This window comes from Pseudophryne corroboree, chromosome 9 (assembly GCF_028390025.1).
Source record: "Pseudophryne corroboree isolate aPseCor3 chromosome 9, aPseCor3.hap2, whole genome shotgun sequence".
NCBI classification, from domain to species: Eukaryota; Metazoa; Chordata; class Amphibia; order Anura; family Myobatrachidae; genus Pseudophryne; species Pseudophryne corroboree.
The window spans coordinates 397,564,572-397,576,713 of record NC_086452.1 but is presented as its reverse complement, the minus strand read 5'-3'; the positions used below and the strand labels follow the sequence as shown (position 1 = coordinate 397,576,713).

Genomic DNA, 12,142 nt, shown 5'->3' with positions numbered 1-12,142 from the left:
TTTGCAATCACTGCTCTGAGTGACTCAATTTTGAATTTGAACCACTGTATGTAAGTGTTCAAAGATTTTAGATTTTAAAATCGGTCTCACCGAGTCGTCTGGCTTCGGTACCACAATAGTGTGGAATAATACCCCGTTCCCTGTTGCAGGAGGGGTACCTTAATTATCACCTGCTGGGAATACAGCTTGTGAATGGCTTCCAAAACTGCCTCCCTGTCAGCGGGAGACGTCGGTAAAACAGACTTTTTGGAAACGGCGAGGGGAATACGTCTCGAATTCCAATTTTGTACCCCTGAGATAACACCTGAAGGATCCCGGGGTCTACTTGCGAGTGAGCCCACTGCGCACTGAAATTCACTGAGAACGGGCCCCCACCGTGCCTGAACTTGTAAAGCCCTAGCGTCATACTGAGGGCTTGGCAGAGGCGGAAAGGGTTTCTGTTCCTGGGAACTGGCTGATCTCTGCAGCCATTTTCCTCTCCCTCTGTCACGAGCAGAAAAGAGGAACCCTTTTGTCCGCTTGCCAACCAGGACTGCGCCTGATAATACGGCGTCTTATTTTGAGAGGCGACCTAGGGTACATCCCCTTTTTTTTTAAGGCAATACTTCCAAATGCCGTTTGGAATCCCTGACCACTTTACTGGTAGAATACAACGCACTTATACTTGATGCCAGTCGGCAAATATTCCGCTGTGCATCATGCAGATATAGAAATGCATCTTTTAATTGCTCTATAGGCAATAATATACTGTCCTTATCTAGGATATCAATATTTCCAGTCAGGGAATCCGACCACGCCAACCCAGCACTGCACATCCAGGCTGAGGCGATTGCTGGTCGCAGTATAACACTAGTATGTGTGTAAATACATTTTAGGATACCCTCCTGCTTTTTATCAGCAGGATCCTTAAGGGCGGCCATCTCAAGAGAGGGTAGAGCCCTTGTTCTTACAAGCGTGTGAGCGCCTTATCCCCTGTAGGGGGTGTTTCCCAACGCACCCTAACCTCTGGCGGGAAAAGGTATACTGCCAATAACTTTTTAGAATTATCAATTGTTATCGGGGGGAAACCCACGCATCATCACACACCTCATTTTATTTTTCAGATTTAGGAAAACTACAGGAAGTTTTTCCTCACCAAACATAATACCCCTTTTTTTTTTGGTGGTATTCATATTATCAGAAAAGTGTAAACATTTTCCATTGCATCAATCATGCAATGAGTGGCCCTATTGGAAATCACGGTTGTCTCTTCACCGTCGACACAGGAGTCAGTATCCGTGTCGGCGTCTGTATCTGAGGTAACGGGCGCTTTAGAGCCCCTGTATGAGACGTCTGGACATGCACAAGCTGAGTAGCCGGCTGTCTCATGTCAACCACTGTCTTTTATACAAAGCTGACACTGTCACGCAATTTCAACAGTACATCCACTCAGGTGTCGACCCCCTAGGGGGTGACAACACTATTACAGACACTCTACTCCGTCTCCACATCATTTTTCTCCTCATACATGTCGACACAAACGTACCGACACACAGCACACACACAGGGAATGCTCTGATAGAGGACAGGACCCACTAGCCCTTTGGGGAGACAGAGGGAGAGTTTGCCAGCACACACCAGAGCGCTATATATATATATAGGGATAACCTTATATAAGTGTTTTTCCCTTTATAGCTGCTGTATTGTTTATACTGCGCCTAATTTGTGCCCCCCTCTCTTTTTTAACCCCTTTCTGTAGTGTAGTGACTGCAGGGGAGAGCCAGGGAGCTTCCCTCCAACTGAGCTGTGAGGGAAAATGGCGCCAGTGTGCTGAGGAGATAGGCTCCGCCCCTTTCTCGGCGTCCTTATCATCCGTTTTTCTGTATGTTTTGGCAGGGGTTAAATGCATCCATATAGCCCAGGAGTTATATGTGATGCATTTATTTTAGCCATATAAGGTTTTTATCGATTTATTGCGTCTCAGGGCGCTGCCCCCCCAGCGCCCTGCACCCTCAGTGACCGGAGTGTGAAGTGTGCTGAGAGCAATGGCGCACAGCTGCGGTGCTGTGCGCTACCTTATCTGAAGACAGGATCGTCTTCTGCCGCCGATTTTACCGGACCTCTTCGCTCTTCTGGCTCTGTAAGGGGGCCGGCGGCGCGGCTCCGGGACCCATCCAGGCTGAACCTGTGATCGTCCCTCTGGAGCTAATGTCCAGTAGCCTAAGAAACCCGATCCACTCTGCACGCAGGTGAGTCCGTTTCTTCTCCCCTTAGTCCCACGATGCAGTGAGCCTGTTGCCAGCAGGTCTCACTGAAAATAATAAACCTAAACTAAAACTTTCACAAAGAGCTCAGGAGAGCCCCTAGTGTGCACCCTTCTCGTCGGGCACAGAAATCTAACTGAGGCTTGGAGGAGGGTCATAGGGGGAGGAGCCAGTGCACACCAGGTGATCCTAAAGCTTTCTTTAGATGTGCCCAGACTCCTGCGGAGCCGCTATTCCCCATGGTCCTTACGGAGTTCCCAGCATCCACTAGGACGTCAGAGAAAAATATTTATCTTTGAACTGACCATCAAAAGAACTAAAATACCTAAAACAATAAAAAATAAATAAATAAATAAACACACATGCCAATTCTAACATTTCTTAACAGGTTTAAGATATCAAAGGCTACGGTTTTACTTTTGACAAAAAGTAACAATTAAATTCTGTTTTACAGGTTTTGTTTTGTTGGTTTGTTTTGAGAGAAAAATGGGAAAAAAAATAGAAACAAATTCTTTTAGTAAAAAAAATACAGTCTTACATCATCCACTAAGTTCTCAATAAACATTACTAAGTCAGTATTCCAAGGTGTAGATACCTGCTGGACTGGTGTGTATCGGACAGTGTGGGAGTAATCGTAATTATCAATAATTTCAAAATCTTTTACAGCATCTCCTGGGGAGGGTCCATTGAAGTGAACATCAACAGGGGCTTTTCCAGCACCTTTGGTAAAGACTGTAAAATGAGTCGGTTTCCCATTTTCAACACCTAGAAAAATATACCAAAATAAACAATGTATTCACTGCAATCTTTCACAAAATTCTGTTTATAGGTAACTAATTGGAGTAAAGTACCAACCAATCAGCATCTGTCATTTTCCAAATACCGCCTGTAACATGGCAGTTAGGAGCTGAATAGCTGGCACTTATCACTCTACAAGGCTTAAGGTGCATACACATGTTGAGATTCGGGCTAAGCTCGATTCTCACTATGTGACAGGGGCTAGGTCGGTATCACAAGCACCTAATTAGTGTGCTTGCGATACTGACTGCGCGATTTTGGCTAAGTGTCCATTTTGACTATCTCTTCTATGAGATAGTCAAAATTTACTTGCCTGCACAGTCTATCTAGGCTTGCAATGCCGACCGCGCATCGGCATCTAATCGGGATCGCAAGGTGACTTTCACCTTGCGATCTGCACTAACTTTTCTTACGATTTTGACTATATAGTCAAAATCATAAGAAAATATCTCACCATGTGTACACACCATTAGTACATCTCTCCCTATATCTCTTTCAAGTTGATACCGAACACTCTTTAAATCAACCCTGCAAATAACATATACTTACAATCAGTTTCTTATTAGAATCTTTGGGGTATATTTACTAAGGTGTGAGTTTTTTACAAGTGGCATTGTTGCCCATAGCAACCAATCAGATTCTAAGTATAATCTAAGAGGAGGAAGAGTGAAGGTTGCGCGCACCGAGGAGCCAGTGCGGGGGTTGCACGCGCCGAGGAGCCAGCGCGGGGGTTGCGCGCGCCGAGGAGCCAGCGCGGTGGCTGCGCGCGCCGAGGAGCCAGTGCGGGGGTTGCGCGCGCCGAGGAGCCAGCGCGGGGGTTGCGCGCGCCGAGGAGCCAGCGCGGGGGTTGCGCGCGCCGAGGAACCAGCGCGGGGGTTGCACGCGCCGAGGAACCAGCGCGGGGGTTGCGCGCGCCGAGGAACCACCGCGGGGCAGATGGCAGAAATTATGTTATTTTGTATACCATGTGACCGGGGTGTCTTTCTGCTTCCCCTTAAATTATGATTAGGGGGCCACAGGCACTGTATAAATGACTACAGCATACAACTCTGCACGCTCTCTTCCTGGGCCTTGTGTTTCAGCATTTCACATATATACTTTCTGGCAGCTCAATGTCGGAACCAATAATAAACGTGAGATGCTGGCCATATAACACTATCAGCTACATCATAGGAGAGCATCACCTTCATACTACTTAGCTGAATAGAATTTAGCGTGCATATATACTTATTTTACAATTATTTGTCCCCCACTCACCATATTAGATAAAAACAAAACAACGGATGAGAAGAATAATAAGATTTTACTCACCGGTAAATCTATTTCTCGTAGTCCGTAGTGGATGCTGGGGACTCCGTAAGGACCATGGGGAATAGATGGCTCCGCAGGAGACTGGGCACATCTAAAGAAAGCTTTAGGACTATCTGGTGTGCACTGGCTCCTCCCCCTATGACCCTCCTCCAAGCCTCAGTTAGGACACTGTGCCCGGAAGAGCTGACACAATAAGGAAGGATTTTGAATCCCGGGTAAGACTCATACCAGCCACACCAATCACACCATATAACTCGTGATAAGAACCCCGGTTAACAGTATGATAACAATGGAACCTCTGAATAGATGGTTCGCAATAACAACCCGATTTGTGTAACAATAACTATTTACAAGTATTGCAGACAATCCGCACTTGTGATGGGCGCCCAGCATCCACTACGGACTACGAGAAATAGATTTACCGGTGAGTAAAATCTTATTTTCTCTGACGTCCTAGTGGATGCTGGGGACTCCGTAAGGACCATGGGGATTATACCAAAGCTCCCAAACGGGCGGGAGAGTGCGGATGACTCTGCAGCACCGAATGAGAGAACTCAAGGTCCTCCTCAGCCAGGGTATCAGATTTGTAGAATTTTGCAAACGTGTTTGCCCCTGACCAAGTGTAGCAGCTCAGCCAAGTTGTAAAGCCGAGACCCCTCGGGCAGCCGCCCAAGATGAGCCCACCTTCCTTGTGGAATGGGCTTTTACAGATTTAGGCTGCGGTAGTCCCACCGCAGAATGCGCAAGCTGAATAGTGCTACAAATCCAGCGCGCTATAGTCTGCTTAGAAGCAGGAGCACCCAGCTTGTTGGGTGCATCCAGGATAAACAGCGAGTCAGTTTTCCTGACTCCAGCCGTCCTGGAAATAAATTTTTTTAGGGCCCTGACTACGTCCAGTAACTTGGAATCCTCCAAGTCCCTAGTAGCCGCAGGCACCACAATAGGTTGGTTCAAGTGAAAACCTGATACCACCTTCGGGAGAAAGTGAGGACGAGTCCTCAACTCTGCCCTATCCATATGGAAAGTCAGGTAAGGGCTTTTTCCTGACAAAGCCGCCAATTCTGACACATGCCTGGCCGAAGCCAGAGCCAACACATGACCACTTTCCATGTGAGATATTTCAAATCCACGGTTTTAAGTGGCTCAAACCAATGTGATTCCAGGAACTCCAAAACCACATTGAGATCCCAAGGTGCCACTGGGGGCACACAAAAAAGGAGCTGAATATGCAGCACTCCCTTACAACGTCTGAACTTCAGGCTGACATCCTTCCTGGCTTTGATCAGGATAGGAATGACTTCCTCAGGAATGCCTTTTTCACTCAGGATCCGGTGTTCAACCGCCATGCCGTCAACGCAGCCGCGGTAAGTCTTGGAACAGACAGGGCCCCTGCTGCAGCAGATCCTGTCTGAGTGGCAGAGGCCATGGGTCCTCTGAGATCATTTCTTGAAGTTCCGGGTACCAAGCCCTTCTTGGCCAATCCGGAACAATGAGTATAGTTCTTACGCCTCTTTTTCTTATTATCCTCAGTACCTTGGGTATGAGAGGGAGAGGAGGGAACACATAAACCGACTGGTACACCCGCGGTGTCACTAGAGCGTCCACAGCGATCGCCTGAGGTTCCCTTGACCTGGCGCAATATCTTTTTTATTGAGGCGGGACGCCACCATGTCCACCTGTGGTCTTTCCCAACGGTTTACCAGCATTTGGAAGACTTCTGGATGAAGTCCTTATTCTCCCGGGTGGAGTCTGCTGCGGAAGTCTGCTTCCAAGATTGTCCACTCCCGGAATGAACACTGCTGCCAGTGCTACCACGTGATTTTCCGCCCAACGGGGAATCCTTGTGGCTTCTGCCATTGCCCTCCTGCTTCTTGTGCCGCCCTGCCTGTTTACATGGGCGAGCGCCGTGATGTTGTCTGATTGGATCAGTACGGCTGGTTTTGAAGCAGGGGCCTTGTTTCGCTTAGCTCCAGAAAATTTATGTGAAGTGAAATCTCCTGTTTGGACCACCGTCCTTGGAATTTTACCCCCTGTGTGACTGCACCCCAGACCCGAAGGCTGGCATCCGTGTTTACCAGGACCCAGTCCTGTATTTCGAATCTGCGGCCCTCTAGTAGATGAGCCCTCTGCAGCCACCACCGCAGCGACACCCTGGTTCTTGCCGACCGGGTTATCCGCTGCTGTATCTGGAGATGGGACCCGGACCATTTGTCCAACAGGTCCCACTGGAAAATCCTTGCGTGGAACTTTCCGAATGGAATTGCTTCGTACGAAGCTACCATTTTTCCCAGGACTCATGTGCATTGATGTACCGACACCTGTCCCGGTCTTAGGAGGTTTCTGACTAGAGATGACAACTCCTCGGCTTTTTCCACTGGAAGAAACACTTTTTTCTGGTCTGTTTCCAGAATCATTCCCAGGAACAGAAGACGTGTCGTCGGGACCAGCTGTGACTTTGGAATATTGAGAATCCAGCCGTGCTGTTGCAGCACTTCCCGAGAAAGTGCTACCCCCACTACCAACTGCTCCTTGGACCTTGCCCTTATCAGGAGATCGTCCAAGTACGGGATAATTAAAACTCCCTTCTTGCGAAGGAGTATCATCATTTCGGTCATTACCCTGGTAAAGACCCTCGGTGCCGTGGATAATCCAAACGGCAGCGTCTGGAACTGGTAGTGACAGTCCTGTACCACAACCCTGAGGTACTCCTGGTGAGGAGGGTAAATGGGGACATGTAGGTAAGCATCCTTGATGTCCAGAGAGACCCTGTAATCCCCCTCGTCCAGGTTCGCAATAATCGCCCTGAGCGTTTCCATCTTGAACTTGAATCTTTTGTTATATGTGTTCAAGGATTTTAAATTTAAGATGGGTCTCACCGAACCGTCCGGTTTCGGTACCACAAACATTGTGGAATAGTAACCCTTTTCCTGTTGAAGGAGGGGTACCTTGATAATCACTTGCTGTGAATACAGTTTTTTGGACAAAAATTTAAAAAAACGGGGAGTACACTTAACTAGCGCTATCCGTATTTTCTTCCTTTTTCTTTCACTTCAATCCAATGATACTTCTTTTCTCAGAACGTGATAGCACGTAGACATGTGAGAGAAATTTTCATATAGTGAAATACTGTTTAATATACATATACAATAACAAAGTGCAATTAGATCAGATTTTCACACAATCCTTTAGGAAGCGAGTAGAATGAGTAATTACCGGAATCAGTGGGAACTGTAATTAAATAGTCCCAAACAACGCATATGTCCCAATATGGGTGCTCCGGATCAGTCCATACGAGTACAGATGGTAAATGCTGGATCCTGGTTGTTTTACTGCAAACAGTCTCGCCCCCTCAGGAACACCAACGCGTTTCCACCCCTGGCTAGGGGTCTTTTTCAAGGTAAGTCAGAATACTGATCACTCCAAACGATCCCATATTTAAATACCCATCCACCAATCACTGTACAGATGACACACATGAATCCAATGTTAAAATTAATACTTCCCGGATTGGTCCACTTGTGATACCGTCTCCAGCACGGCATTTACTTCCGCATTCACGGGTTCCCTTGGTAACAGGCCTCCCGAGTTCTGTGTGTCGCGTCACTTCCTGTGACGCGATCCGAGGTCCCGGCTCCCATTACCGTGTATGCTGGTTGTCAAGGTGACGTGACTCCTCGATTGTCTCCGTCACGTTACTTCCAGTGTCACATTTTAAATGTACAAATCTCGTTAGTTCATACTCGTTTTCCATATTTGTATGAACTCTTGCATACCTATTGTCCTTTATTCACTAAGGTTTTAATCAATTTATGATAAGTTCAAACCTAAAAAGGGCCGAAAGAGGAGATCACTTATCACTTCCGGTAACAACGGATTCAGGGGCATATATAGGGACCACTAGATGCCACCACCCAAATTGGTTGGGGGCCATACCAGAGGGACGGTTTAGACGACTGAAACGTAACTGCGCCAAATCAGAAACGTTTGAAATACAAGCGGAGGAAATGAAAGAGAAATTTATAGCATCAGGTTATGAAAAAGATAAAATACAAGATGTTTTAGAAAAGGTGGAAACTATAGAAAGGAAAAGTTTACTACAACCCCGTTCAGCTAATAGAGAGTCCAATAAATTTGAATGGGCATTTATTACATCATTTAACAGCCAGTACAAGAATATTGAACACACTCTGAGGAAACATTGGGGAATATTAAGGAAAGATCCTATTATTGGCAGTCATTTACCTACCAAACCAAAATGTATATTCAGGAAGGCCCCAAATTTTAGGACTACACTTGTTAAAAGTGCCCTACCTTTAAAGAGACCAATGTATACCATCAAGTCCAAGGGTTTCTTTAGGTGTGGGCTATGCATGGATTGTAAAGGTATAAAAGTGGGGACGAGTAAAATTACTGAAGTTTCCATTAATGGAAATAATTGGAAAATAAATGATTTTATCACCTGCAACAGCTCCAATGTCATTTATGCCGTAAACTGCAGTTGCGGATTATGGTATATAGGACGCACGACGAGACCTTTAAAGGTCCGTATCAGTGAACATTTGCGGAATATTAAAAATGGGTTGACAACCCACTCACTGTCAGATCATTTCCGAACGCATCATCAAGGAAATATAGGTGCGATTAAGATGTTCTGTGGGATTAGACATATAAAGGGCCACTGGAGGCGGAATGATAAAACCAACCAATTGGCAAAGGCAGAAATGAAGGCCATCTTTGATTTAGGAACACTTAAACCAGGTGGCCTAAATTTGGATTTTGAAGTAAAATGGTTCCTATAATTTTTTCCCTTTCTAAATATCAAAATATTAGCTGTTATTTAGATTCCTGCATTATCCCCTTTTTTTATCAATTTTTTTATCAATTTTTATGTTGTTTTAATAATACTGCTGTTATTTTTATTTTCTTGTTATAGTCACAGAAAATATAGATGTAATGAAACAATGCTGCCATTTCTGTTATCAATTTACAATTAGAAGATTCTAGCTGTTATTTATTTATTTTTAAAGAACAAATATGTGTGTTTGTTTACATTTCTCTCCGTTGTTACCGGAAGTGATAAGTGATCTCCTCTTTCGGCCCTTTTTAGGTTTGAACTTATCATAAATTGATTAAAACCTTAGTGAATAAAGGACAATAGGTATGCAAGAGTTCATACAAATATGGAAAACGAGTATGAACTAACGAGATTTGTACATTTAAAATGTGACACTGGAAGTAACGTGACGGAGACAATCGAGGAGTCACGTCACCTTGACAACCAGCATACACGGTAATGGGAGCCGGGACCTCGGATCGCGTCACAGGAAGTGACGCGACGCACAGAACTCGGGAGGCCTGTTACCATGGGAACCCGTGAATGCGGAAGTAAATGCCGTGCTGGAGACGGTATCACAAGTGGACCAATCAGGGAAGGATTAATTTTAACATTGGATTCATGTGTGTCATCTGTACAGTGATTGGTGGATGGGTATTTAAATATGGGATCGTTTGGAGTGATCAGTATTCTGACTTACCTTGAAAAAGACCCCTAGCCAGGGGTGGAAACGCGTTGGTGTTCCTGAGGGGGCGAGAGTGTTTGCAGTAAAACAACCAGGATCCAGCATTTACCATCTGTACTCATATGGACTGATCCGGAGCACCCATATTGGGACATATGCGTTGTTTGGGACTGTTTAATTACAGTTCCCACTGATTCCGGTAATTACTCATTCTACTCGCTTCCTAAAGGATTGTGTCAAAATCTGATCTAATTGCACTTTGTTATTGTATATGTATATTAAACAGTATTTCACTATATGAAAATTTCTCTCACATGTCTACGTGCTATTACGTTCTGAGAAAAGAAGTATCATTGGATTGAAGTGAAAGAAAAAGGAAGAAAATACGGATAGCGCTAGTTAAGTGTACTCCCCGTTTTTTTACATTTTTGCACTTGTGGTGAGGGTAAAAGGAAACCTCATAGGAGAGTAACACTATCACAGCTGCTGTCCTTGCGCACTAAATAGTTCTATAAAATCTATATATTGTACAGTTTTTTGGACAGCCACCAACACTGCCTCCCTGGCAGAGGGAGTTGCCGGTACGAAAGATTTTAGGAAACGGCGGGGGGGGGGGGGGGGGGGGGGGGACGTCTCGAATTCCAGCCTGTACCCCTGAGATACTGTTTGAAGAACCCAGGGATCCACCTGTGAGAGAGCCCACTGTGCGCTGAAATTTCTGAGATGGGCCCCCACCGTACCCGGGTCCGCCTGAGCAGCCCCAGCGTCATGCTGTGGACTTACCAGAAGCAGGGGAGGACTTCTGCTCTTGGGAACTAGCTGTGTGTTGCAGCTTTTTCCCTCTACCTTTTCCTCTTGGCAGAAAAGATGAGCCTCCAGCCCTCTACTTTTCTGGGGCCGGAGGGACTGTACCTGATAATACAGTGCTTTCTTTTGCTGTGGGGCAGCTTGTGGCAAAAGTTTTGATTTCCCAGCCGTAGCTGTGGAAACAAGGTCTGAAAGACCATCCCCAAACAGTTCCACCCCCTTATAGGGCAAACTTCCATGTGCCGTTTTGAATCGGCATCGGCCGACCATTGCCGAGTCCATAACCCCCGCCTGGCGGCAATGGTTTTACCTAGCGCTTATTTGTGATGCCAGCCGGCAAATATCTCTCTGTGCATCACGCATGTATAAGACAACGTCTTTTATATGCTCTATTTTCAGCAAAATATTCTTATATGCTCTATTTTTAGCAAAATATTCTCCCTATCTATAGTATAAATATTATCCGACAGGGAATCTGACCACGCAGCTGCCGCGCTGCACATCCATGCAGAGGCAATAGCAGGTCTCAATATCATGCCCGTGTGTGTGTATATAGCTTTAAGGGTAGTTTTCTGCTTTCTATCAGCAGGTCCTTCAGGGCAGCCATATCCGTGTCGGTAGTGCCACCTTTTTTACTAAGCGTGTAACCGCTTTTTCTACCCTAGGGGGTATTTCCCAACGTGACCTATCCTCTGGCGGAAAAGGGTACGCTGCTTAGAAATTATCAATTTCTTAACGGGGGAAGTCCACGCTTCCACACACACCTCATATCAATCAGATGCAGGAAAAACTACTGGTAGTTTTCTCTCACCAAACATAATACCCTTTTTTGGGGTATTATCAGAAATGTGTAATACATTTTTCATTGCCTCAATCATGTAACGGGTGGCCCTATTGGAAGGTACACTAGTCTCATCTTCGTCGACACTGGAGTCGGTATCCGTGTCAACATCTGTGTCTGCCATCTGAGGTAGCAGGCGTTTTAGAGCCCCTGATGACATTTGAGACGCTTGGACAGGCACAAGCTGAGTAGCCGGCTGTCCTATGTCGTCAAACCTTTTATGTAAGGAGTTGACACTGTCACGTAATTCCTTCCATAAGTCCATCCACACCGGTGTCGACCCCGCGGGGGGTGACATCCCATTCACAGGCATTTGCTCCGCCTCCACATCATTATCCTCATCATACATGTCGACACAGCAGTACCGACACACAGCACACACACAGGGAATGCTCTGACAGAGGACAGGACCCCACAAAGCCCTTTGGGGAGACAGGGGGAGAGTATGCCAGCACACACCAGAGCGCTATATATCACAGGGATATCACCTATAGAGAGTGTTTTCCCTTATAGCTGCATATATATTCTATACTGCACCTAATTTTGTGCCCCCCCCCCCCTCTCTTTTTAACCCTTTCTGTAGTGCAGGACTGCAGGGGAGAGCCAGGGAGCGATCCCTCCAA

General features: G+C 46.0%; 1 protein-coding gene across 4 annotated transcripts in view; it reads right to left on the bottom strand.

Moving 5' to 3' along the window:
• Nucleotides 1-12,142, bottom strand: part of FLNB (filamin B) — a 382,553-nt gene that overhangs the window by 116,369 nt on the left and 254,042 nt on the right. For all 4 annotated transcript variants that reach the window (XM_063940867.1, XM_063940868.1, XM_063940870.1 and 1 more), the window contains one exon: nt 2,839-3,008. In XM_063940867.1, coding sequence (XP_063796937.1) covers nt 2,839-3,008 — 170 coding nt within the window. The remainder of the gene's footprint in view (nt 1-2,838; nt 3,009-12,142) is intronic.